General features: G+C 40.0%; 1 protein-coding gene across 2 annotated transcripts; it reads left to right on the forward strand.

Moving 5' to 3' along the window:
• On the forward strand, positions 1–24,905 carry MARF1 (meiosis regulator and mRNA stability factor 1). Of its 2 annotated transcripts, XM_050317055.1 has the most exons (27): positions 1–41; positions 1,060–1,267; positions 2,807–3,475; positions 4,439–4,613; positions 6,004–6,230; positions 7,091–7,208; positions 7,890–8,062; positions 8,860–9,294; positions 9,798–9,967; positions 10,071–10,232; positions 10,919–11,108; positions 11,776–11,954; positions 12,868–12,948; positions 13,317–13,553; positions 14,332–14,451; positions 14,771–14,946; positions 15,207–15,427; positions 16,126–16,268; positions 17,503–17,636; positions 18,112–18,314; positions 18,953–19,180; positions 19,959–20,189; positions 20,303–20,515; positions 21,259–21,319; positions 21,424–21,564; positions 21,797–21,967; positions 22,430–24,905. In XM_050317055.1, the coding sequence occupies exons 2-27, from the start codon at positions 1,121–1,123 to the stop codon at positions 22,660–22,662; spliced, it is 5,238 nt and encodes a 1,745-aa protein (XP_050173012.1). In that variant the 5' UTR covers positions 1–41; positions 1,060–1,120; the 3' UTR covers positions 22,663–24,905. The 2 variants fall into 2 exon arrangements, with proteins under 2 accessions (XP_050173012.1, XP_050173013.1); XM_050317056.1 differs by lacking the exon at positions 1–41 and having other exon boundaries at positions 1,119–1,267; positions 2,811–3,475.
• The last annotated feature ends 244 nt before the right edge of the window (positions 24,906–25,149 follow it).

Raw genomic sequence — 25,149 nt, forward strand, 5'->3', positions numbered from 1 at the left:
CAACAAAGGGCCGGCGGGGCCGGGCCGGGGCGGCGGGGCCGGTGAGCGGGGGAGAGCCGGGACGAGGGGCACGGCGGCGCCGAGACGGGCCCCGGCAGCGCAGGGGCTGCTGCTGCGGCGGGGACGGGCCGCTCCCGCGCCCCTCGCGGCACGGCCCGTCCCGTCCCCCTGCGGCGGCCGCGGCCCGAGCTCGGTGTGGGGCCGGGGAGGGTCGGGCCGGGCCGGGGGAGCCCCGGGAGCCGCGTGGCGTGGGGGGGCAAAGCGCGGGCACGCGTTGTTAGCGTAACTTTTATCCCTTTCGCTCACCGTTTTAATTCCCAAAGCAGTCGGTGCTGTGAGGCGCTTTGGGAAAGTACCGTGCTCTAGAGCTGTGGGACTCGGTGAGCTTGGCATTTTCGGCTTCCATATGTACATATATATCATTTTCGGATACGTTTGGATACCCGTGTGGACGGGTAATTTTGCTTTGGAAAAAAAAAAAGAAAGTGAAACTTCTTTCGAGGTTCAAAACAACGCAGGGGCAGATGTAACGTTATGGAATATATTCCGTGGTGTTATCGTGTTTAAATGCAAGGGAAGCTGAAGGAGGGTAATTAATGAATGCAGCACGTGGTTGGGGGGTAAGAAGACTGTGTTGCTTATCACAGTTTTTTGGGTGCTGTGTGACTGGCCCTTAGATCGCTCTGTGGTCCCGTGAAGCTGAATTCACTTTATTACAGTGCTGTGGGGCAGCCTGAGGATTAGTAGAAATATTTGTGAATAATTTGAGTAATTTGAAGCTCTGTTTAAATGCAAAGTGCTGAGTGCTTAATGCAGGTATGTACAGCTTTGTTAGCCGGTGGAAAGCCAAAGAATATGCAGTTTGATTCCTCCAGCTGAGCTCAGGTGTGCCTGTTTGGTATTTACTGTTGAGCTGTTCTTGCCAACCTGCAAGATTTTATTTAACATAAATAAAGCAGGTTCAGCGATGGAGCAGTTCTTCAGACCACCGTGGGTTTTCTGTGCTTAACCTTAAAAATTATTCAAAGCATCCTTTTTTTTTTTTTATTTTCCCTCCAGCAGGTGGGAAGAATGAAAGGAAGGGGAGATGAGAGGATGTTGAACCTTTCTGTTTGGCTGTATGATGGAAGGAAACAGGACAGAGAACGTCTGCAATAGATCGTTGGGATGGCTTCAGAGGCAAGGGAATGATGCTAAACCATGGCTCTGGAAACTTTCTAATTGCTTTTCTGCTGCTGAGAAGGCTTTGCCTTGTGGTGCAAAAACGGTAATTCCTGGCTTTCCCTGAAAGCACAGTTGGTCTCCCAGTGCCGAGGGGGGGGACTGACCAAAGGTGGGCGTGGGGAGGGCAGGGAGAGGAGGAAACAGCAGTTCCCACAGCAAGTACAAAATCTGCCTGGGGATTTAAGGCCTTCAGTTGTGTTTGTAGCACTCCTATCAGGGTGGGGAGAGCAGGCAGGTTGCTTTGCTTGATGGGCTTTAACTCTTCACAGCTGTTTGGGGTAATACAACTGGCTGCTGAGGTGTGTAAGGCAGCTTCCTGAAAGCTCTGCAAGAGCTGTTGCTGAAGAGTAGAGGGGTAATCTTCATGCTTCCAGTTCTTTATCCATTTAGCTTGAAGGCAAATTTAGTTTTCTAAATAATAATAACTATTATATAGTAGTTACAGCAACTGTAAATATTATTCTTCACTAATCTTTCCCTGGTTCCATTTCTTTAAGTGTTCCTTTTCTGTAGTGTATGTGATTCTATAAATTTATGATGAAAAATGCTAAGGAATAGAAGGAATAGTACAACACAATTAGGTACTGGAGCAAGTGAGCTCCAACTATTAAATAACATTCCATGCATGTTCAGTCTGATTTTAAGTAAAGGACATGGGAGAAATGGATAAGCATGTTGCTGTCTTCACGTGTCAGGGGTTAGGAAGGCAGCTGCTATAAAATCTGGAATTTAATATGTAAATCAGTTCCAGACAGATCTTTGGCAGAGTTTGTCTCTGTGAGATGTGGCACCAAGTGGAGAGGAATGGTTTTGAAGCTGGGTGATCATTTATTCATTAATGTGTAGCAGGAGATGCATTAAATTCCATTTGGAAAATAAGGGTGGTTCAAAGGCTCTGGAGCAGTGTGTCCTGTGCAGGTTATCTCTTCTGACCTTGACTGTTCTGTGCTGCTTCTAACCTTGCTTAGTTCTCACTGCTGACATTAAAAAAGAACCCACACATGTTTTTGTCTATGCTTTTATGTCTGTGCATCTTGATATCTTAGAGTAGGCAAAAAAACCAGTTGTGAAACTTGAGTCGTCTTTGCCCTCTGTTACATTGCCTGCTTGGTACAATTTCTAGTTCTTTGAAGTATTAATCTTTTAATGCATTGCTCCTATAACTTTAATACAATTTTAAAGTCCTTATTCAAATACAACTTATATAACTGCAAGCTGTGAAGCTTTTTTACATCATATCCATATGTGTTCTTTCTTACAAGGAATCTCTCAGCCTTAGCCAACAGTCTTCTGCTTTTTAGATTCTGTTTTATAGACACAGTGCTATTTGGTTTATAGCTTTTTGGGTTTGTTGCCTCCAAAATCCACTGATACCAGTATACCTAAGGCTGGCACACATAACTGGCATGTTTCTTTTAATATTTTACTTGTTCAATCAGTAAGGTAATAGTAGTCCTAAAGAAACAAAACTTTTTAAGATGTATATCATCAAAATTGTAACAGTCTAAAAATATGCTGCTTATCCTATGAAACTGTTGCTTTCTTTATGTATCTGAATGTAACCGAGCTTTCCTTTTTCCAGAAAGATTACATGGAGAACAAGAAAGCTGCTGTGGAATTGAAGGATGCTTCATCTCCTCACAATGTCGGCTCTAAACTCTTTCCAGCTGTGCCGCTTCCCGATGTTCATCCTCTGCAGCAACAGCAATTGCAGCTCTCCCCTGGCCCCAAAGTAAGCTGCTGTGCTCATGGCTCTGACTCTTCCTGTCCTCCACAGATGCACTGTGGTGGTGGTGGTGGTAACTTGATTCACCCTGGCACAGTATTAGACTCAAAAAGCACTGGGACGATAACTTGTCAAGTGGGGTCAGGATTCGCTTACCAGTCTGCATCTTCACTGAAGAACCCTCCGGCCAGAGGCAGCCTGGCGGGAATTCCCAGTGAGTTCTCTGGCATGTGCGTAGAGAACAGTGTGTCCTCCTGTCAGCATCTGGCCTGCTGTGGGAAACTCCATTTCCAGCCCTGTCACGGTAACGTGCACAAACTGCATCAGTTCCCAGCCCTGCAGAGCTGCACCTCTCCCGGCTATTTCCCCTGCCCCGAGTTCACGAGTGGGGCTCCGGCCCACCTGGACGAGCACCTTGCGCAGTCGGAGCTCACGTCCCGCGTGTGCGCCAACCCTCTGCACCTAAACGTGGCCCCTCCCGTTTGTCTGAAGGGCTCTCACTACTGCAGTGACTGCTTGAGCAAGGTTTGTACACCTCACACTTCTCCCTTGACTGTGGAATATGGGTGATGCTGACATTGGGTTACCTGAGCAAAACATCAGCTTCTGTGGGTGCAGCCTGCACCTCCCTGGTGAGGCACAGTCCTGAGGCACCAGGTACCCTTTTTGAAGCTGATCTCTCTTCTGAGGTAACATTCAGTGCAATAGGAGGACAGAGGAGCTATTACAGTGCTCAGCTTCCAGGGGATCTGTAAGGTACTCGAGTGGAATTCTGACTGGATTTCTGACTCTTCTTCACGGCTCCAATTAAGCTGTTCTGTAGTAAGGGCTCTGACTAAAGGCTGATAGCAGTTATCATGTACCCTTGGGCAGCTGATCAGTGAGGAGCCATTTGTAAGTCAGGTGATTCATCTTATGCTAACAAGGATATTCTAGTTTCGGTTTGGTTTGATTGGTCTTAGTTCAGCCTTCCCAAATTTGTAATTTATACTTCAGTACCCATTTGGTCCAATTCAGAACTCATTAGAGCTGTGTTTGAATATTACTGGGAATTCCAAATGAAATAGTATGCTCAACTTTGCAAGATGTGTTACTTAAACTCCCAAGCTTGAGTTTCCAGTAGAATGAAATGTCACTTGAGTAAACTAAGTGGTGAATTCAGTATATATAGAATTATTACTACTTTGGGAGGGGGAGGAAGGTGTTTCAGCCTAATACTAGTTAAAGATGGCATCTCTTGATATGCTGAGTTTAATAGAGTTTAATAGAACCTTTCCTTGCATTGAGAAATCTAGAGTTAAGTATACTGGGAAAGACGCCTGGGTAGAGGCTTCCTTTATGCAGTGATAGTGTTGTTAATTAACTTTGTAGAGTACTTGTAGAATCTGAACTTGAATTTGTTGCAGAAGGAAACTGAGTGTTTCTAGCATGGAATAGCTGTGTTAATATTGTATACTAAACATGTATTTTGAAAAATTGTCCCAACAGCCAACCAGAAACAGCTTAGTTGATGCTGCTAAAATCTGGCCAAATATTCCTCCTCCAAGTGCACAGACTGCACCTGTTCCAATCCCAATCTGTAATGGCTGTGGAACCAAAGGAGCAGGAAATGAGAAGAGTTTGCTACTGGCGAGCAGCCTTGGCAAATCACCACAGCAATATGGTAAAGCACATTTGTTTGAAACTTCCAGTTAGTGGATGTCCTCCTTTGAAATACTGTTGCAGAGCAAGAGCTTTCTTAAACTGCACTTTTGTCTGGAAACTTCTATGAAGTCATAGAAGACTAAACAGTAAAAAATATCTTTCTCTGTTCTGATAATTCATGACTTGGATTTACATGTTTTGACTACGTAGTTAACTTACTGTATTGTTTGCATAGAGTTTTGATTTCTTTACTATGGGGTTTTTCATTGTTTTAAGAACTAGAAACAGAAGTTGTGAGGATTAAGAAACTATTTTGTTCTGGTGGTGTATAAAGAAACTATCTTCAGCCATACTTTGAAAAGCATTTTCTTAGTCTAGTGTCTATTGTCCCTTCATATGCAGTAAAGGTGTAACATCTATAATTACAATATAGCTTTTTCAGTGTTCTTAAGAGGAAAATGCTATGTGAAATAGTTACATGGTCTTTCTACAGTGTTAGCACTGCTTCAATTACAAAATCATCAGATATGGAAGTTATAAACTTAAAAATGTCATAGAGGACTAAGAAATTGGATAGTTTAACTGTTACTTTAAGACTACCATCTGTTTTAAGGTGTGACACCCCAATTAAATGTCTTTACAAAATGGAATTCCAGTGAATCTTGTCAAAGACTAACTAGTCAACATACACCCAAACAAATATGACAGTTGTCTGGTGTGCTTTATTTTAAATTCTCAACTTTAATTTGTAGCTTACTTCTGACCTGTGAGGGTTCTGTGCCATTCCTCATGTTTCTTTTCAAATTGTTTTGTGGGGATGAAATGGCTGTATAATAGTTCAAAATTAAGTAGATTTTCGGAGTGCTGAAACACCAGAAACTTAACCTGCAGTAGCAAAACCTCTTAACCTCACTGTCCTGAGCTGTAGGATACCTCTGTTTGTTCCATACTGCCTTAATTTTCTTAATCACCATCGTTATCCTGGTAAGCTCATCTGGTTTTGTTTAGATTCATTATCTAATGCACAGTGTAAATTTGACCAGCTTCCATGTTTCACTTGCATTACTGATACAGCATCCACTGAATTTGGTCTTACACAACCTCAGACAGTTTTTGTGGCAGAAAAAATTATCAACCTCAACACTTGATAATTTTTTAAAAATACATTATCTGATTGTTTGAGAGCTTAAAAGTAAAGTACAAGTTGTCTTGAATCTTTATCCTAATTTGACAGTGACTAAATTTCTGTTAAAGACTGGTTTGTTTGATTCCTTAAGAAAATAAAACTGAACTTGCGTTCCTGAGCGTGCCATTCATAAAGCTCACCATGTGGAAATTTTATAGTATGTTAAGTTTGACACTTTTGGTATTTGGAGATAAAAATGAGATGTGTTCTTAAACCTGTACAGGGTCTCCTGAAGTTGCAATAACAGGCCAAGTTCTGGAAAATTTGCCCCCCATTGGAGTCTTCTGGGATATTGAAAACTGCTCAGTCCCCACTGGCCGCTCCGCTATAGCAGTTGTGCAGAGGATTCGGGAGAAGTTTTTTAAAGGTCACAGAGAGGCAGAATTCATCTGTGTGTGTGACATTAGTAAAGAAAATAAAGAAGTTATTCAGGAGCTAAACAACTGCCAGGTATCAAAACAGCACCCACTGGGTGCTCTTGCTTGAGAACTTGTGCCCTCTGAGTGTGGCAGCAGCGGTTCATGTTCACTAAAGCTTTGTTTGCTTCTGTGGGTTTAGTGCACGAGCTTATCTCTGGTTTATGGGTGGGGTCTTCAAGGCTAAATTTTTCCTGGTGGGATATTTTTAAAAACTGAAACTGCATTCTGTTATCTGTAGGTTAGTGTTTTAGGGAGAGAACTATCTCATTCAGTAAAAGGTGGTGGTGGAGTTTTTGTGTTATGCTTCAAACCTAAATGATAAACCTAAAAGAACTAAGATTCTGTGAACTTTTTTACTTTGTTAGTGAATATTGTGCTGACTGGGTAGGACACACTTGTAAGGACACTAGTGGTGTTGATGGGAACACCTTTAACACTGCATTTTTTTCCCCATATTTTTTCTGTTTCTTGATATGTTTTGAAAGTTTTATGCTAATTTGTATGTCAGAAATTTCCTTTCCACCCTCTCAGCTGCACATACGATAACAACTTGACAGTTTATCTGCTTATGTAGGTGAATTGATAGCAAATACTTGCTATGCTTGTCAACCCTCTATTTCAGCTGCAGTTTTTTGGAATGTTTTCAGGGAGTATAAGTTGTGATCTTTAACACACAGCAGCAGAAGTCATCCTGGAGACATTGCTGAACAACTAGGGCTGAAGTTTATTGCTCATAAGAACAGTTTGAGATTCGTATGTGTTCTGTTTCATTCATGTGTACATTAATTCATCTAAATAAAAGGTGCATGTGAAAGCTTGTGTTTCAACTTTAAAAAGCTAAAGCAAGCATTGAAGCTCTTTTCTTTAGAGTGTATCTATGTATTCCCACAGGTGACTGTTGCACACATCAATGCCACGGCCAAGAATGCTGCTGATGACAAACTCAGGCAGAGTCTTAGGAGGTTTGCTGATACACACACTGCACCTGCCACTGTGGTTCTTGTGTCAAGTAAGTGTTTGTGGCACTCACCTACAGGGCAGGATTCAGTTCCTCTCTTCAGTGATGCTCTTGCACGTGGCACTGTTTTGTTTTCCAAGAGTGGTGTTTAGGACCAGCTTTAACTGAACTGCTGAAGAATTCTTAATGTCAGTGGCAGGAACAGTAAGATGAGAACTTGGCTTAGTTCAGTCAGTGTGGTGATCTGATGTCTGGTTGAGTGTCAGTGGGTATGTGAGTAAATACTGTCTAAAGTTATTTTCAGCAGGAAGCTGAGAAGGTAAAACTCACTGGGTTGTGTTTATGGTCTGAGCAAAACGTGTTTGTTTTTCATTCATGTAGCAGTGGTTTATGCAGTTAAATATGCAGCTACTCAGCTGTTGAGTGGCTGTGTGCTGCCCTGGGCTTCTCCCTAAAGCTAGACAAACGTTTGCTAAATCAATATCCAGTACCAGTCAAGTGCCCTACTGGTGAATTGCTACAAGCTGCTATTAAAAGGAAACCCTTGTCTTGAGCCTGAATGCAAACTGCTGACTTAAATGATGTCTGTTGAGAAGCCTTGTAGCCATTGATGCTTTTCCATTGGAAAGTTTTAATGATAATTAGAACTTGTCAAGTGAGATTTTCAGTTTTGTTTCTTTAATCTGAATTTTTTTTTGAGCTTTTTCAAGTGTTTTTTATGTTTTTCTCCAGCGGATGTCAACTTTGCTTTGGAACTGAGTGACCTGAGACATCGCCACGGTTTCCGAATCGTTCTGATACACAAAAATCAAGCTTCAGAAGCACTCTTGCATCATGCTCATGAGCTTATTTGTTTTGAAGAATTTATTTCAGACTTGCCACCGAGGTTACCACTGAAAGTGCCGGTAAAGTTTTATATTCTTGATTTAACAGATGCTTCCAAGTATCAAGTTTCATTTTTTCTGTTCTAATTTAGGAGGAGAGCAAGCTGAAATTATGTGTTAGTTCTGGTGAGGCATCGTGTCTGCTGCCTATGTGACCATTGTCTGTATTTCAGTTATTACCATGGGAATGTTTGCCTTCTGTCTAATACTGAAAAAAATGAAATTAAAAAATGAGAAAGCAATTAAAAAGTAAAATAGTAAGGTCATGTTCTTATCAATAAATATTTTACCAGATAACATACCTTACACACTTTTCTTTCACATAGAAAGTTCGGGTAAGAACTTAGTTGTGCACCAAGACATCTTAGTGCTTTTTTAAGTTTTTATGACTGTCTTTTCTTGGGTTTTTGTCTCCTTGCTGATTCCCTCTGGATTTGTTGTGCTGTCTTTGTACAGCCCTCATGGATTTTTCTTTCTTTGAAAGAACTTCCTAAGCTATTTGTTCACATGCCTGTGTAGAATATATAGAGTATTGGATGAGTAACAATGATGCTTTCTCATCTGGAGGGTTGATCAGGTACTGATCCATTGATCAAGGACTCTGTGGGTTCTTCTAACTTTAAATTATATTGGAGATGGAAGTTTGAGGATCTAACCTGGTATGAGAATTTTGCAACCAAATTGTGCTGCAAAAGGAATGACTTGAGGATGGGATGGGGTGGTGGAAGGAGTGCCTGTGTCAGCAGAGCCGATGGAAAACGGCTGGTTTTGAATGAGAGGATATTCTGATACAATCAAAATGTTCCTCCTTTAAACAGGCCTGCCATACACTGTTATATGTCTATAACCTGCCAACAAACAGAGACAGCAAAAGTGTCAGCAACAGACTGAGGCGCCTGTCGGACAACTGTGGAGGGAAAGTGCTGAGCATTTCCGGGAGCAGCGCAATCCTGCGCTTCCTAAACCAGGAGAGTGCGGAACGCGCTCGGAAGCGAATGGAGAACGAAGACGTTTTTGGTAACAGGATTGTGGTGTCTTTTACTCCCAAGAACAAAGAACTTAATGAAACAAAAAGCTCCAGCTTTGTGGGAACCGAGAAGGTGAAGTCTCCCAAAAAAATCAACAAGAACACAAAGCTGTGCCTGCTCAACAAAGACACGAGTGATCAGTCTTCTGGTACCAAAGGCTCTGCTGGGAGGGGATTCCAGATTCATGGATCTGTCATCAAACCCACAAATGTTAAAAGTTTACAGGTATTGTTCTACCTTGTTCAATATTCTTGCTTTTTTTCTTGTGTTCTGAGGATTGCTTCTGTTACCATTCTAACTTGCCCCATTACATGAATAATTGTAATGTGTAGTGGCATTCCTGAATGAGAGTTATATATTGACATGCTTGGAAAGCAGGCAAACAATTTGAGGGTTGTTGTTTCCCCATCCTGCCCCTTTTTTTCTTAATTTGGAAATACTGCTGCTACTTAGAGCCTTGAATCCTAGCCACTTTTGACTTTTGCACTGGGATGAGTCTTGTAGCTAGAGTGCTCCATTTTAACAAGAAGTAGGGTTAGATTTACTGTATGTCAAATATTTCAACTAATTGACAGTCTACTCTCCTGTGCCACAGAAAATCAAAAATTCCTCATTACAAAATGCCAGTGAAAATGCTATTGTCAGTCATTTAGGTTTCCATCAGAAGGAAAGCCTCTGGCAAGGGATGTCTGATGCTTTCATGCTGACCTTTTATCTCTTTCTTATAGGAGCTGTGCCGCCTTGAATCAAAGAACATCAGTAGAAATACAGAAAACCAGCAAGAACATGGAAGAGAAGAAATTCCTTCTCCTCAGAGTAACTCCAATGCAGCGATTTCTGTGTCTCTGGCAACCAAAAAACTGGGAGCAGGAGAATCATCCTCTAAAAGTAGTCAGAAGTATGTTTAAAAAATAAAAATATGTCAATATTAGTTACTCTTTAAAAAATGTAAATTCTGCAACATAATGTGTTTTCTTTTTCTTATATGTATTTGTAAATAGAAAAGAGACCTCTGCTTCCAGGAGCATTACCAATTCCCCTGTAGATAAAAAAGATAAAGATGAAACTGTATTTCAGGTCAGCTATCCCTCTGCATTCAGTAAGTTGACAGCCTCAAGACAACTCAGTCCTTTGCTCGTGTCTCAGAGTTGTTGGTCATCTCGGTAAGTGTCTTGTTTGGGAGGTGAGGTGAGACTTCACCAATATGAATGTTGATTTTTGACAGCTGTAAGTGGAGTTGTGTGTGCTAAGAGCATTTCTTATTACACTGACTTATGTGGACACAGAAGGACTCCAGGGTGGTGCTGCATAAATTGCCACATAAGTTTTTGAAAAAGAGTTCACCCCAGCTTATCTTTATGTCCAGCCTCTGTTAGCTGTTATGCAAACTTTGACTTTAAGGCTTCTGAAAAATCCTCAGAGGTGTTAAAAACAACTTACTCCTCTTATTTTCTATGCCTTTGACATTCCCAGTAGATATCTATCCAGACCCATTAAATTCTGATAAATTTGCATGTCTGGTGTTTGCCAATTATTAGAATCAAGTAAAGGAGTTTGACTTTGTAAGGTGCTAATAAGATAGTAGAATACTTGGTGTCAAATGTGTTATTAAACTGGGTGACTTTGAATCATACTATGAATTATTTCCTTTCTGTACAAAATACTTGTTATGATGTATTGCTTGTGGTGGAATTTGTTTTGCCTGCACAGATATGTACTAGGAAAATCCACTCAAAGCACTGTATTTGTGCACTTGACCTGTGTGTATTTTCTGAGTGATTTGGGGTTGTGTATATATAAGAATTGTGCAGCAACTTCTTCATCTCATAAGTGTCTTTGTTTTTCCCAGGAGTATGTCTCCAAACCTTTCAAACAGATCATCTCCACTCACCTTTAATGTAGTGAATCACACCAGTGGCACAGACTGCCCTGATCCTTTTGCAAATGGTGCAGACATTCAGATCAGCAACATAGATTACAGATTGTCCAGAAAAGAGTTGCAGCAAAATTTACAAGAAATTTTCTCAAGACATGGCAAGGTAAAGGCTCAAATTCCTTTAAATCTGTTTAAGTACTTTATGCATTTAGGGGCATGTTTATGGTCGAGCTTCAGGTGAGCAGCATGCTATCTGAGCAGGACTTCTAAACTTTATTAAAAGGACATATTGGGTTTTTTTCCTTTAAAAAAGACCAGAACCTCACTTGCACAATATTTTTAATTTGTATGTGCATAGATCTCATATTCTGAAGTTTTGTATATAAAATTCCTACTAAATGGCTTTTTAGTCATGCAGGTAAGAGACTTAGGCTTTAACAGGATAACGTTTTTAAACTATAAGGCTGAATTCCTAATGCCAGCTTAAAAAAAATCACAGTAAAAACTGACTTTCTGAATACAAAGTGATCAAAATCTGGGCAAGTGTGAATTGGTAAAAAGCAACTATGGAAGGCAAGGTCACTTCTGCAGCAGTGCTATTTCTGTCTGATCTGTGCATGACCTGGCATAATCTTCTACAATGGAAGATGATGCTGTTGTTATGAAATACTGTGAATTTACCTTGGTCCAGGTTCCCTCACTCGACTCTTGTTTGCATTGTCCTGATGGTTGGGGTTCCCTCAGGACTTGGGTCCCCTTTGCATTGTAAAATGGTGCCTTGCCTGGGGGTAATATCTTGTTATAAATGTATGAGGTGTTGTCTTCCTCAGGTAAAAAGTGTCGAGCTCAGCCCTCACACAGATTATCAGTTGAAGGCCATAGTTCAGATGGAAAATCTTCAAGAAGCCATCAATGCTGTCAACAGCCTTCACAGATACAAAATTGGCAGTAAGAGGATCCAGGTCTCATTAGCAACGGGAGCTGCTAGTAAATCACTGTCTCTGCTTAGGTAATAAGCACTTTGACATCTTCTTAACTGTCCTAGCGTGTGTTTAGTAGCTGAGAGATGATTTCAAATACTGACTAAAGGATAGGGAAGTAAAGTCAAATCTGTCATGTGACCTGATGAATGTGTTAAATACAACTAGGTTAGTTCTCAGTTTAGTATTTTTATGCTGCTTATATTTTGAGTTTTATCTGAAGAGACTAGATCTCTGTTTAATACCATCACTGCTCTTACTACATAGTACTGATATACCTTTAACTTAATTTGTGCAGCTGAGTTAAGCTTGCACTTGGCATCTTTATTTTTTCTTTCCTCCAAGGAAGTGCTTATGAATTGCCTCTTTGAGGATGGGTGCACAGTTGAAATGCTGTTGTTGTTTCCTTGATGTGTTTTCTAGATGGAAGATGATACAACTAGAGTGTTGATGCTAGTGAGAATACAAGTATTTATTTTTTTCACACTCAAAGAAAGCATTAGGAAAAAAGCTGTCATTGTTTATTCACAGAATGAAACTAGTGCTTGCATTGTAAAGTGTTCTACAATTATGTACTGCTTGCTATTGTATAATTTACAAGTTTATTTGATTCTTGCCTGTTCAGAGTTTGTAGTGTAATAACTAGGCTTGTAACTCTTAATGCTGCAGCTTTGTTGCATTTTTAGAGGCTCAAATTTTGCCACCATCTATGAAAGACACAGCTCCTTCAGAGACATGACCTGATGAGTTAGGAGAAATGTCACTACTTGCACTCTCTGATCTGAAATGACAACTTTTGTAGTGCTGGAGTGGAAGGGAATGCAATTTGTCTTGTTTTATTTATAGTTCATAAACTGCATCTCTAAATATATCAACAATTTGGGCTGGAATCTAATAATAACAGAATAATTTAGTGCTAATGCTGCAAAACTTCTTTTACAGCTCAGAAGCAATGTCCATTCTGCAGGATGCACCTGCTTGTTGTTTGCCTGTGTTCAAATTCACAGAAATCTATGAAAAGAAGTAAGTTCCTGGTTGTTTTTCCCGTGGTACTTCTTAAAAAGAATATTATCTTGTGGGATTGTTAACAGTGACTTATAGAGAATAACAGAATGGAGATTTATGGATTTTTGTGAATAGATGTTACAGCCTATCTTGTACATATTTAATGATATAGCATATCCAGAGGCAATGACTGGCCTTTCTTAGGGGGTTCTACTGTCAGTTTTTTACTTAATTTTTCTACATGGGTGTGAAGAAGCGACTTACCTTAACATTTTTCATAGAATAGTTTCCAGCATATTCCTTTTCATTAAACAAAAAAAATGCAGATTACAACATTGTCTTAACTGTGTTTATAACGTGCTTGCATTTCTATCTTCTTCTCTCAGGTTTGGCCGTAAGTTAATTGTATCAGACTTATATAAACTCACGGATACCGTGGCCATCCGTGACCAGGGCAGTGGGAGGCTGGTGTGCCTCCTGCCCAGCAGCCAGGCCCGCCAGAGTCCACTGGGATCTTCCCAGTCCCATGATGGATCATCAGCAAACTGTAGCCCTATAATATTTGAAGAGCTGGAATATCACGAGCCTGTTTGTAAGCAGCATTGCCTGAATAAAGACTTTATGTAAGCTGTGTATAAAATACTATAAAACCTTACAGAATGTTTGAATGGCATCTGTCATGTATAGGTATATTGAGGTATAAATGTTCCCAGAGTGTGCTCTGGACACTGTTTATATGCTTACAAGAACAAGTCAGGAGACAGTGAGGTGGCACAGTGAATTTTGTAGGCAGTTCTCGTGGGTTGGTGTGTCTGGGTGAGATGATTGTGTTCCAGCACAGCTGCCAGGATTGAACACCTATTCACAGGAGCTGGAAGGTACACTGTGTTCCCCTGGTTATGGAGGAAGGCTAGACATACCAGAGGGATTTCTACTAGCCTGAATTTTATTATGTAACTGCAGCTGGAACTGATGGTTCCTCTTTGTCCTCCAGCTACAGTTAGTGATTCACACTGGATTGAAGGCTTCCTGAAGCCGTGTATTAAGTTTTTGGTTTCATTCAGCAAGAGCCAGGCTGTGCTTGCTAGAGCAGTTATTAGGTGTTCACTGTTACCTGCCTGGTATGTGCTGCTGAAACTTCATTTGAAAGTTTTAATCTGACCCTAATAGAAATGGAGTCATCTCAGTGTTACTTCTGGAAATTTGCTGTAGCTGTATTTAACTTTTTATGGGGAAAAAACAAGTTGATTGTGACTGTACCTAGTGATGGTGTCAGCTGGTAGCAGTTGTATGTGTATATATAAGTATGATGTTTGCTGTGGGTGTGATGTGAGCACAGACATACTGTGCTCAAGCTGTGTGTAGAGTAAGCATATAAACTGGAACCTCTTATTTCTGCAGTGAGCACGAGTTTGATCCAGATTCTTATAGAATTCCTTTTGTGATTTTGTCCCTGAAGACATTTGCTCCTCAAGTTCATAGTCTTCTACAGACACATGAGGGTACTGTGCCTTTACTAAGGTAAAATATTTTAATTTGTGTTTTTAGTGTAATCTGATAGGTTAAAGATTTAAAACCTTATGGAAATTCCCTATTGTATAAAAACTTCAGTTCTTATATAAGGTGGTATCTTTTATAGCAAATTATAAAATTATTTTTTAAGTTCTTGTTGAGCAAAACCAGCATACTTATTTAAAATGTGTATTCTACAAAAATTTCTGTAATGTGTCAGTAAATTGTTGAAACTTCTTGCTTGTAAAGCATCTCAAAATAATGATATTTTTTTGAAAATTGTTAGTGGCATTTTAATGTGTAATGGAAGCTTTTTTGTCTTCCCAAGTTTTCCTGACTGTTACATGTCAGAGTTCAATGATCTTGAGGTGGTGCCAGAAGGCCAGGGTGGTGTTCCTTTAGAACATCTGATTACCTGTGTTCCTGGAGTTAACATTGCCACTGCCCAGAATGGCATTAAAGTTATTAAATGGATACATAACAAACCACCTCCCCCTACTGCAGGTAAGTATCTGTTTAAAACCCTTTCTCTAAAAGGTTTTGGGGTTTTTTTAATGCTAAAAAACTAAGCTGATAAATTCTGCTGATAAAATAACACATTATATAACTATTAAACTTGTTATAAGGGGAAAACTTTTAGCTTGAGTATTCATACTTATTTTCTCCTATGCTGTAGCTTCTGTCCATAAATAAAGTGCAGTGTTTAGTGGAAGGAGAGCAGTGAAAGGTTTGATAATATGACTTTTTGTTGTTGTTGTTTGTAGATCCTTGGCTTCTACGTTCCAAGAGCCCTGTGGGCAATCCACAGCTCATTCAGTTCAGTAGAGAAGTGATCGATCTTCTCAAAAGCCAACCCTCCTGCGTCATCCCCATCAATAAATTCATCCCCACCTACCATCACCACTTTGCCAAGCAATGCCGCGTGTCCGACTACGGCTATTCCAAGTTAATGGAGCTGCTGGAGGCAGTGCCTCACGTGCTGCAAGTGAGTGATGTGGCTCTGTTCCTTTTGACTTGGGGAATTGTATCTGCACCTGTCCAAACTACTGGCTGGTATTGTAAAATAGATGCTGTGCAATTACCTCACCCACCTTGTGAGAGATGGTCAACTGAACCTTGGTGGGTTGTTGTATTCTTCTTTGAGATGCTGCTTCTGTGTTGTTTTTATTGTGCCTACCCTTTCTGAGGAAATTAACTCTTCATTTAAGCCTCTGGAATAAAGTTTGAAGCTGCCTTTTACTTGTGGATTGTGCTTGGGTAAAAGTTTTTAATTGTGCTGTGTGTCATAAGAGCAATGTAAATCACTCAGTAAATGCTGAGTGCTCACAAGTTGGACTGAAATGTGTAGTTTGTGGCTTGAAGGATTTCTGTGTGAAAGAAGTCACGTGATCTTATGTTACAAAGCCATTATGATCACATTATTTTGAACACCAGTTGGCTGTAGAATTTTGAAATAAACAATACAGATGTGTAGAAGTTGCAACAGCACTCGTGAATGGAGCATTGGATTTCTTGATGACACATATCTTAGTATGGAAAGTGGGTGGCTTCATGAGGCTGCTGTTCCAAATGCTCGCTCTACAGTAGTCGTTGATTTCTCACCTACCTGTGCTAGAACTGGCTTTTAAATACCTTTTAGTGAGGATGCCAGAGCTGAGTGACTAAATAAAGATTTCCTTTCAGATCCTTGGTATGGGCTCCAAACGGTTGTTAACTCTGACACACAGAGCTCAAGTGAAGCGCTTCACTCAAGACTTACTGAAGCTTCTCAAGTCCCAGGCCAGTAAGCAAGTTATTGTGAGGGAATTCTTGCAGGCTTATCACTGGTAAGTTATCCTTAATGAAACAAGAACTGTGCAGGACATGGCTATCAGTGGTGCACTTCAGATCTCAGTACAAAGCTGTGGCAACTGTATTGACTCTTCATTGGGATGTGGAAGTTCACACTTCTAATGACAACAAAAATTATGAGCTCTCTGGCATACTTTACTGCTTTCTTTAATACTAGGTTCATTTAATTTCATGGGAGTTGGTAAATGGGTTATTGTATTTCATTAGTTCTCTTTGAAGCCGTGGCTGCAAGATTGGATTTAAGGAGGTAGGTCATGGCACGTTAACATGAACCATAAAGGGAAAACTTAGTGTTAGGCTTTCTTTAGAGGGAAATATAAAATGAATAGATTAATTGTCAGGAGCTACTACTTTAGCTTTATCTATCAATGGCAAAAATGAGGAGTAATACCTGTCTGGAACATTCTGTTCTAGCATGATAAAAAGTAGGGGTTATTTTTAAGAACCAAAACGATGCTTTTCTTAACATGAAGATGGAAAGCAGTGGTTAATATGCTCTGGGCCAACCATAGCATCTTAGAGCCACCTGTGATCTACCTTTACATGTGTTCTGTTGTGCATCATGTGCCAACAGCTCCTTTCTAGGACTGCACTCTATTTCTGCTCTTGGCAAAAATGCATTATTGTTTGTTTCTAAATGTAGAAACAGCACTGGCCACTTGTTGAATAAGAGCATCTGTGAAGTGTTCTTGCTCCTGAGAGATTTTGATCAGGGAGTTGGGAAGAGTAAAATGCATTTTATATATTACTTAGTATTTGGGAAGCTTGATATGGTGTTTTCCAGGATATGGTCTCTGCCTTCTCTTGAGACCTATTCTCATTTAATAGTGTGTCTGTAAGTAGTAAGCAAACACAGGCTATTAGAAGTGTTGCCATATGGAGCTGTACAAACAGAACAATTGCATTTTTCCTGAGATGGAAAACTGTTGCTTTACACTGGCACTTAACACAACTAGTCTGAGGCATCCACTGGTTGATATGTACAGCCCTTTGTTACACTGGTCACGTGACAGTAGATCTTACTTTTCTAGTTAGAATGGATTTCTAGGTTTCCCCTGTGTTTCACAGGCTTGTATTACTGCCAATGTGAGAATTATGCTTATTTTTTATGGTTAGAGGCTTATTTTCTCAACTTCCAAAAAATGTAGTTTTTTACCTACACAGCATGCATTAATAGTTGTATTACACACAATCTTCTACAACTTTCAGGTGCTTCTCTAAGGACTGGGATGTTACTGAGTATGGAGTGTGTGAACTGGCCGATATCATATCAGAAATTCCAGATACAACCATCTGTTTGTCACAACAAGACAGTGAAATGGTAATTTGTATTCCCAAAAGAGGTATGTCCATGTACAGTTTTTGTACTGTTTCTAAATAAATTGTTCTTTGATTTGTATTAAAACTGTAGTAACTCAAGTGTATAGGAGTGACTCATGCTTTTTTGTAATGGTGTTGCTAACTTCTAGCAGATCAAGAATTTGTCTTTCTTTGGACACTTGGAATAGACACGAAAACAGGTGCCAAAACACGTAAAATAATGTTAATCCTTCTCCATGTAGTTAAGCTTTCTGTGGCATGATTAGAGAGTGGCTGTTTCCATACAGAAAACATACCAATTGTACCAGTTGGCTGTTTAAAACCTCCTAAAGTGCTCATCACCTGAGTCCTAGAAGAAAATAGTCACTTGGCAGGATATGTGATTAGGCTCAAAATCAGCCACCATATTTTCTTATTATATTCTGTTGCATTGTATAAGTGTTGTGATGCAGCTCTTGCTTTGTTTGTTTTTTGTTGTTTGTTTGTTTTTAATTTTAGAACGTACACAAGAAGAAATTGAGAGAACCAAACAGTTTTCCAAGGAGGTGGTGGACTTACTGCGCCATCAACCCCATTTTCGGATGCCCTTCAATAAATTTATTCCCTGTTACCACCACCACTTTGGTCGCCAGTGCAAACTCGCTTACTATGGTTTTACAAAGCTACTTGAACTCTTTGAAGCCATACCAGATGTCTTACTTGTAAGTTCTAAAGTCTTAGGCTGCACTGAAGCATTTCTCTGGGATCTGTATAACTGTTCCAGCAGGGGTTATTTTTCTCACAAACCTTATATGAGTTATGAGCTATGCCCCTGTCATGCTTAGACAGCTGTGCTTTAGATCTTGTATGATAACTACTCTGGTAAAATGGTCCAAGGCTTTGAGCACGTTCATTTGTCTGTTAACAAATTCAAGTTTTTGAAATGGGATTACATCACAAAATTCAGTGCCTCAGAATTAGAGTGAAGGTTCATTAAATGGTGGAGTCTCTGTCCCTGGAGGTGTTTAAGAGGAGACTGGATGTGGCACTGAGTGCCATAGTCCAGTAGACAGGGTGGAGTTAGCTCAAAGGTTGGACTCAATCTCAGAGGTCTTTTCCAACTAGTTGATTCTGTGATTGTGTGTAAAGTTGTGTTCAACTTGCTTTTGAAGTGCTTAACTATTTAGCTGCTCATTTTGTAGTATATCATAAAGTTAGATAGTTTTGCTTGCTATGTAAAGAGCTTTTTGAGTTGGCAGAGCTGTGCTGTACAGCAAGTGTTGAGTTGTAACTGCAGACCTCACTTGGTTCATCCAGTCTGGGTAAATCACTTCAACAGAGTGTAACTTCTCTTTTGTAGGTACTGGAATGTGGGGAGGAGAAAATCCTCACCCTCACAGAGGTGGAACAGGTGAAAGCAGTTGCTGCTCAGTTCGTGAAGCTGCTGCGGTCGCAGAAGGACAACTGCCTGATGATGGCAGAGCTGCTGCCCGAGTACAGCAGGACCTTTGGGTACAGCCTGCGCCTGCAGGACTATGATGTGAGCTCAGTGCCAGCCCTGATGCAAAAACTCTGCCACGTTGTGAAGGTGAACTTGTGTCTCTGTCATTCATATGTGCAAGGTTGTGTTAAGGGATGTTCTGTCTCCAATGATGTGTCTCAGTGTGGGGAAGGAGGGGTACAGCATTGAGTCCTGAGGAGGATTTTCCTAAAGGATTTGAAATGGAGTTTCTATATTCTTATGATATTCTCTTTTTGTTCTTTTGTAGCCTTGCAGCTTTCTCTGAGAATACTCATGTTTATTTTGCAAATAAGTAGTATAATACAGTCATTTACTTATTATTTTAACAGAACAAAATTGTTTCCCCCCCCTTACCTGACTTCTGTGAAAAAAAAATATTTTCTAATAACTGTAGTAGTTGTCAGTCTCCTAATTATTTTAAATTCTTTTTTTGAGCTATGGTTTGAGACTTTAACTCTGAATGTAAAAAAAATAGATGGGTTTATATGTCAGTGAAAAAGAGGTTTCAATTACATAGATGTTGGTACATTAGTTTAGTTGCTCCAGTTTTGTTAACTTAGCAAGTGGTGTTCAGGCTGGAGCTCAGTCAGGTCCAGTGGGCTTGGAACAAAGAGTAAAATCACACCTGCAGTGTGGCAAAAACTGCTACACAGCTGTATGGATCTTGTATATTGAAATATTTCCATGTAATTAGGTGGATTCTGAGTGCTTTTGGCTGGGGGAATATCAGATGCTGGTGTGTAGTGTCAGATAGAGCTCTGCTCCAACAAACCCCAGCTACACATCTTATTTATAAATCAATCTCTTCCCTGTCCCTAACTTCATTCCCAATTCATTTTTGCAGGTTGTTGACACAGAGTCTGGCAAGCAAATCCAGCTGATAAATCGGAAGTCTCTGCGGACTCTGACTGCCCAGTTGCTGGTCTTGCTGATGTCTTGGGATGGAACATCCTTTCCCTCTGTTGAACAGCTTAAGCAGCATTATGAAACAGTCCATGGTACTTCACTTAATCCATGTGAATATGGATTTATGACCTTAACTGAACTCCTGAAGAGCCTGCCTTACTTGGTTGAGGTGTGTAAGCTCTCCCCTTCCTGCTGTGTCTCCTGCTTTGAAAAGGCATCGTGACTAGAGGATATGGAAGTGTGTGTTCTTATTCTTTCTCTTTTTTTTTCTTTTTCTGGTAGGTTTTTACCAATGGTGCAGCAGAGGAATACGTCAAGCTTACAAATCTGTACATGTTTGCAAAGAACGTGAGGTCCTTACTTCACACTTACCACTATCAGCAGATTTTCCTCCATGAGTTCCCAGGAGCATACAGCAAATACACTGGAGAAGTGCTGCAGCCTAAAGCATATGGATGCAATAATTTGGAGGAGCTCTTGGGAGCAATTCCACAGGTGTGAAGGATTCTGTTTTGCACAATTACATTCAGATTTCTGCACAGATTAAAAGTAGTTACACAACCACGGTGTCTGTGAATTGGGGTGAATTACTGGAATAATTGCCTTCTCCGAGGGAGCTTATAGCAGTTATTACAAATACAAATTTCTGAGAAATCTGGACTGTGTAATGAGGAAAAAAAAAAAGGCCAGCACACATGGTTCAAATTTTTGCTTAAGAACTGTTCCTAGTAGGGCTGTAAACATCCCTGACATCTTTGTGGAGTGAGTGAATTGATTTTCTGTCTTGAGTGAATAAATTGTTGTAAAGTCCTGAAACCTCATTTTGATCAGGGTGCATTTTGGGGTTTAGGAGTGCAGAACTGTGGGGCTTTGTCAGAAGTGCCACGTAGTGGAATTTTGCTGTGGCATATTCTTGCCATCCACATGTCCTGAGTGCTCCAGGATAATTTTGTGACCCAGTTTATGCCTGTAAGCTTTCCTTTATGGAAGTCCTTTAAGTGGGGAATGACAAAATAGAATTTTGCAACTCCATGTTTAAACTTTTAGATTTGTTAACATATAGTTACTACACTTTCCTGGCTCTGCCTTTGGCATCAATTATTTTGAGATAAAGCTTTTACTTGGGTAATGTAGTACAAGTTGGCAATGTGATTTAGTTTGCTTTAAAAAATGTCAGTGCAAAGCTGGATGAAAGACAGGGAGCAAACTGATGTTCAATTCTGCTTTTTTCTCAATAGGTGGTCTGGATTAAAGGACATGGCCATAAGAGAATTGTGGTCCTGAAGAATGATATGAAAAGTAAGCTATTTCAATTTTTAGCAGTATCTTAGTTTTCTTTTAGATTTCTTTTTTTTTAAGAGGCAACTTGACTAAACTAACCAAATGAACGTGCCTCTTTGTAGCTCGTTTTAGCTCACCTAGTTTTCCCCCTGCTGATCATGTGGATGATCATGGAAATCAACTTGCTGACAATAATGGGCATAATATGGAGACCCCAGGATCCACCTCATCAGTGGAACTAAATCTAGGAAGACCTAGCACTGGTAATGCAAAACTGATTTATATGGGAATTTTATTGTCTTAAGGGAAATAAGCAAAGTAATTGAAGGAGTGTGGGGAAGGGTGTGTGAGTTAGTAAATATGAACTTCTTAAATATGCTTTCTGGCTTGAAAGCTTGTTGAATTTGAGTGTAGTGGTTAGGCACGTGTCCTCAGCTGCCAGTGACACCTTCACAGCTTACACACACTTTGAAAGGTGTCACCTTGTTTTTGTAGTTTCTAATCAAACAGAGCAAGAGCTCCTTTGCCTCACAAATACATCTCCTGTTGACCTGCTGTGTGAGCCCGTCCCTTCCTGCCTGCCATCCCCACAGCTGAGACCTGACCCCGTGGTTCTGGAGTCTGCAGACCTCATCCAGTTTGAGGAACGCCCTGCACCTCTCTCTGGTAAGAGTGTTGTGTTACTTATGGAAGATAACTTGACAGTTTGGAAAACAAGGCATCGAGTTGCATTTACATACACTGATATGTGAATATATCCCACACTGGCACCTGTTGGGAACACAGGGGGCTCCCATCAGGAACTCCAGTACTGACCACAGGTTCCCTGCTGTGACTTACAGGGAACTTACCCACCTCTAAACTTGCATTTAACACAATCATTCACAGTGCTGAGCACTGAGGGACTTGATGTGTGAGAAGTGAGTTAAACCTGCTAAATAGTACATGATGCAGGCAGAGCCAGGGCAAACATCACCTCAGCTGCAGAGGTGAACGTGACACACGTTTTTTGGCTTCAAATCAGGCTGATAAGTTCTTTTTATTGCCTAATACCGGATAAATATTCTTTATTTTTCAAGGACAGAGCATCAGTAAATTGAATTGTCTTATTTACTTTATTTATTTTAGAAATAATGATTTTAACAGAAGAAGAAAAACAGAGGATTGTTACCACAGCTCAAGAAAAACTGGTCTCTGGTTCTGTGGTACCTGACACCACAGAGACTGCTTCAGTGCCTCCCTGTCAGTCCTCTGAAACCCAAGTAAACAAGGAAGCAACGGACAGCCCAGCCAAAAAGCAACACAAAAACAAGGTGAAATTGGCAGCCAACTTTTCACTTGCACCTGTAACCAAGCTTTAACTTTTCCTTTTTAGTGTGAAAGACAAATACCCATGGACTCTGCACAAAGTCAAGCTGTTTGTTATCCCAGTTGTATTTTAATGAGAGGCCTAGAAGAATTAATTTGTATTTAATGTATTCTGTGAAGATTTTGTTCCTTTTACACTGAACACAGCTGTTAGCAGAGCAGATTTTTTTCTATTACTTTGAAAAAAAATCTGGCATTTGTTAAATTATTCTTAAATTTTACAGTTTTTCATATATGTGTTCAGTAAAAGCAAAATATTGATTCAAAAAAAACGGAACAGATTTTATTTTCTTTAAGCCTCGTTGGTGATGTAATCATACATGTAGCATATTGTATTCTATAGGCTGTTGCTTACTGGTATTGTTTCAGACAGTATTAAGAAATGCATGATTTGTTTTTTCAAAAGCCTGTTGAGAAATTTTAACTTTGCTGACCCAAAATGACAAAAGAGTGAAGGGAGCTGATTGTCCTCCAGAGGAGAAACTTGTACTCTGACCTTTCAGATGACTTGTAACTGCACTGGAAATTCTTGCCTAAAGGTGTCTGTAGAAGATTATGTGGATCTTGTGTAAAACTTCTTTTAAATGTGTTTTTTTCTGTAGCTTTCGGTTCTGTTCAGGAGCTTTCCAGGACACTGCTTTGAGCTTCCCTCTTACATTGACTTTGTCTGGCATGGGTTTGGTTAAGGAAGAGACTGTCTTGGGGTCATGAGCTTAAGAGACAGACACACACATTTTCTTTGTGTCTAGAAATGAAGTTAGGAAGATTCTGATATTTCTGAAATATGCATTTAATGCATAAATTACAGATAATGGAGCGGGTCTTATTAAAGTGGTTTGTGATGGAAGGTCCTGATGCTATTTCCACCTGTAAGGAAAGTTCTAGCTACATGTGGAAATGCTAAGGTTGTTGTGCTTAACCTTGTTTTCTATTTTTAAGCATGTTCAGTAAATGGGAAGCTCGTTCTTTGTGCTGTCTTTTAGCTGTGTCTGTTTTTATTCTAAGACTTACTCCTAGTGTTGGAAGCTTTTTTTTGAATTGTGGTATCTTGTTGGCTTTTGAAAGGGCCAGCTTTGGAAGAGAGGGGAAGTCAGTGGATGACCTGAACTCTAGTTTAGCAGAACTGTCCAGTGTGTGAGACTTTATACCCATTCTGGGTAACCATGGCATTTACAATGGGTTGTATTTGCCAGGCAGCAAATAAATTGCTTGTAGTATTGAAAGAACCTATACTAGAGGCTTTCCACTGGCCAACAGAGGGTTTTTTAGATGGATTCTATTGTAATATGCAAGGGGTGGAACACAGGCTCTAATTTCTCAGCCAGCAGCAGGAAATGCCACTGAATAATGGCTGTAGACAGAATTTTACTAGTCAGATTTTGTTATAAAATCTTTTATATTTAGGCATGTGTTACCAGTAGTGAATTTAGAGCCATTGTAAGTGCAAAGAAACACTTGGAAGTTTTTCTGAGCATTCTGGCACAGTATTTTGAGTCCTTAGTAAACCTCTACAGACATACTGCCACAGGAAAAAAAAAGAATTTAGAAGCAAGCTTTCTTGGAATGCTTTTAATGAGTTAAATGCAAGAAAATCTGCTTTCACCTGAAGTTTTGATAAGGTTAACAGTGATCAGCCTAGTTCTTTGTTCCAGAAGAGCACACACTGGGGAAAGGAGCAGCCAGGAATCATATTTTCATCAGATGCAGCTACAAGTCGTCTGGAGTACTAAAGAAAACCAGGTTTTTGCTTCAGAGGAAAATGTGGTCTTTGTCAAAAATAAGTGTGGTGGTTCTGCCACGTCTGGAGGTCAGCATATCTTATCTGGATTCGTGTGTGATTCTGCTGAAATCGCTGTTTGAGAGTAATAGAATAATACTTTTGAGAAGTTGTGTTCATAGTGTAACAAAATAGCTACTTGAATTGCAATATATTTTTTTATCCAAAGGGTTAAATGAATGATGTGACTTACAGATTTAAAAGCATTACAACCATGAAATTCTTTAATTTAGCAAATAAATGTACTACTTCAGATTCATGTTTGTTTAAAAGAAAAAAATGTCACTGAAGCCCTCAATTAATGCACTATCTTGTTTTCTTGGAATGGGAGAGAGAAGAAGAAAGAATTCTTTTCTTAGCTGTCTACTTTGTTTGGACACTTTCTTTTGTGGCTCAAGTGCTGTTTTTTGTGTGTTGGGACCAAACAGTTGTGTCAATAAAATTTTCAAGCAAGCAAAACTCTTGTCCTTGTCTGAAGACCTGAAAGAAACCCAGCCCTGTCCTAGAATCCTTAACTTGCTGTGCCATGTTAAATTCAATTATTCAGACAAAACAGAGAGCTAAAATTTGAGTTTTAGTGAAGACTAAAGCATGGTAAATTCTGGAGAATGAGGCTTTTCCCAGTGTTTGGAATTGAGCTGTTAGCAGATGGACTCAGTATCTCAATGCTCTTTGCACAAGGTTGTGTTTAGGGCTTACTTGG

This window comes from Myiozetetes cayanensis, unplaced genomic scaffold, assembly GCF_022539395.1.
Source record: "Myiozetetes cayanensis isolate MyiCay16 unplaced genomic scaffold, myiCay2020 scf20-37, whole genome shotgun sequence".
In the NCBI taxonomy this organism is placed as follows: domain Eukaryota; kingdom Metazoa; phylum Chordata; class Aves; order Passeriformes; family Tyrannidae; genus Myiozetetes; species Myiozetetes cayanensis.

Coding starts and splice junctions, on each gene's coding strand:
- MARF1 (XM_050317055.1), top strand. CDS start 1,121: ATGATGGAAGGAAACAGGACAGAGAACGTCTGCAATAGATCGTTGGGA. Junction 6,231..7,090: donor AGGAGCTAAACAACTGCCAG/GTATCAAAACAG, acceptor GTATTCCCACAG/GTGACTGTTGCACACATCAA. Junction 8,063..8,859: donor GGTTACCACTGAAAGTGCCG/GTAAAGTTTTAT, acceptor TCCTTTAAACAG/GCCTGCCATACACTGTTATA.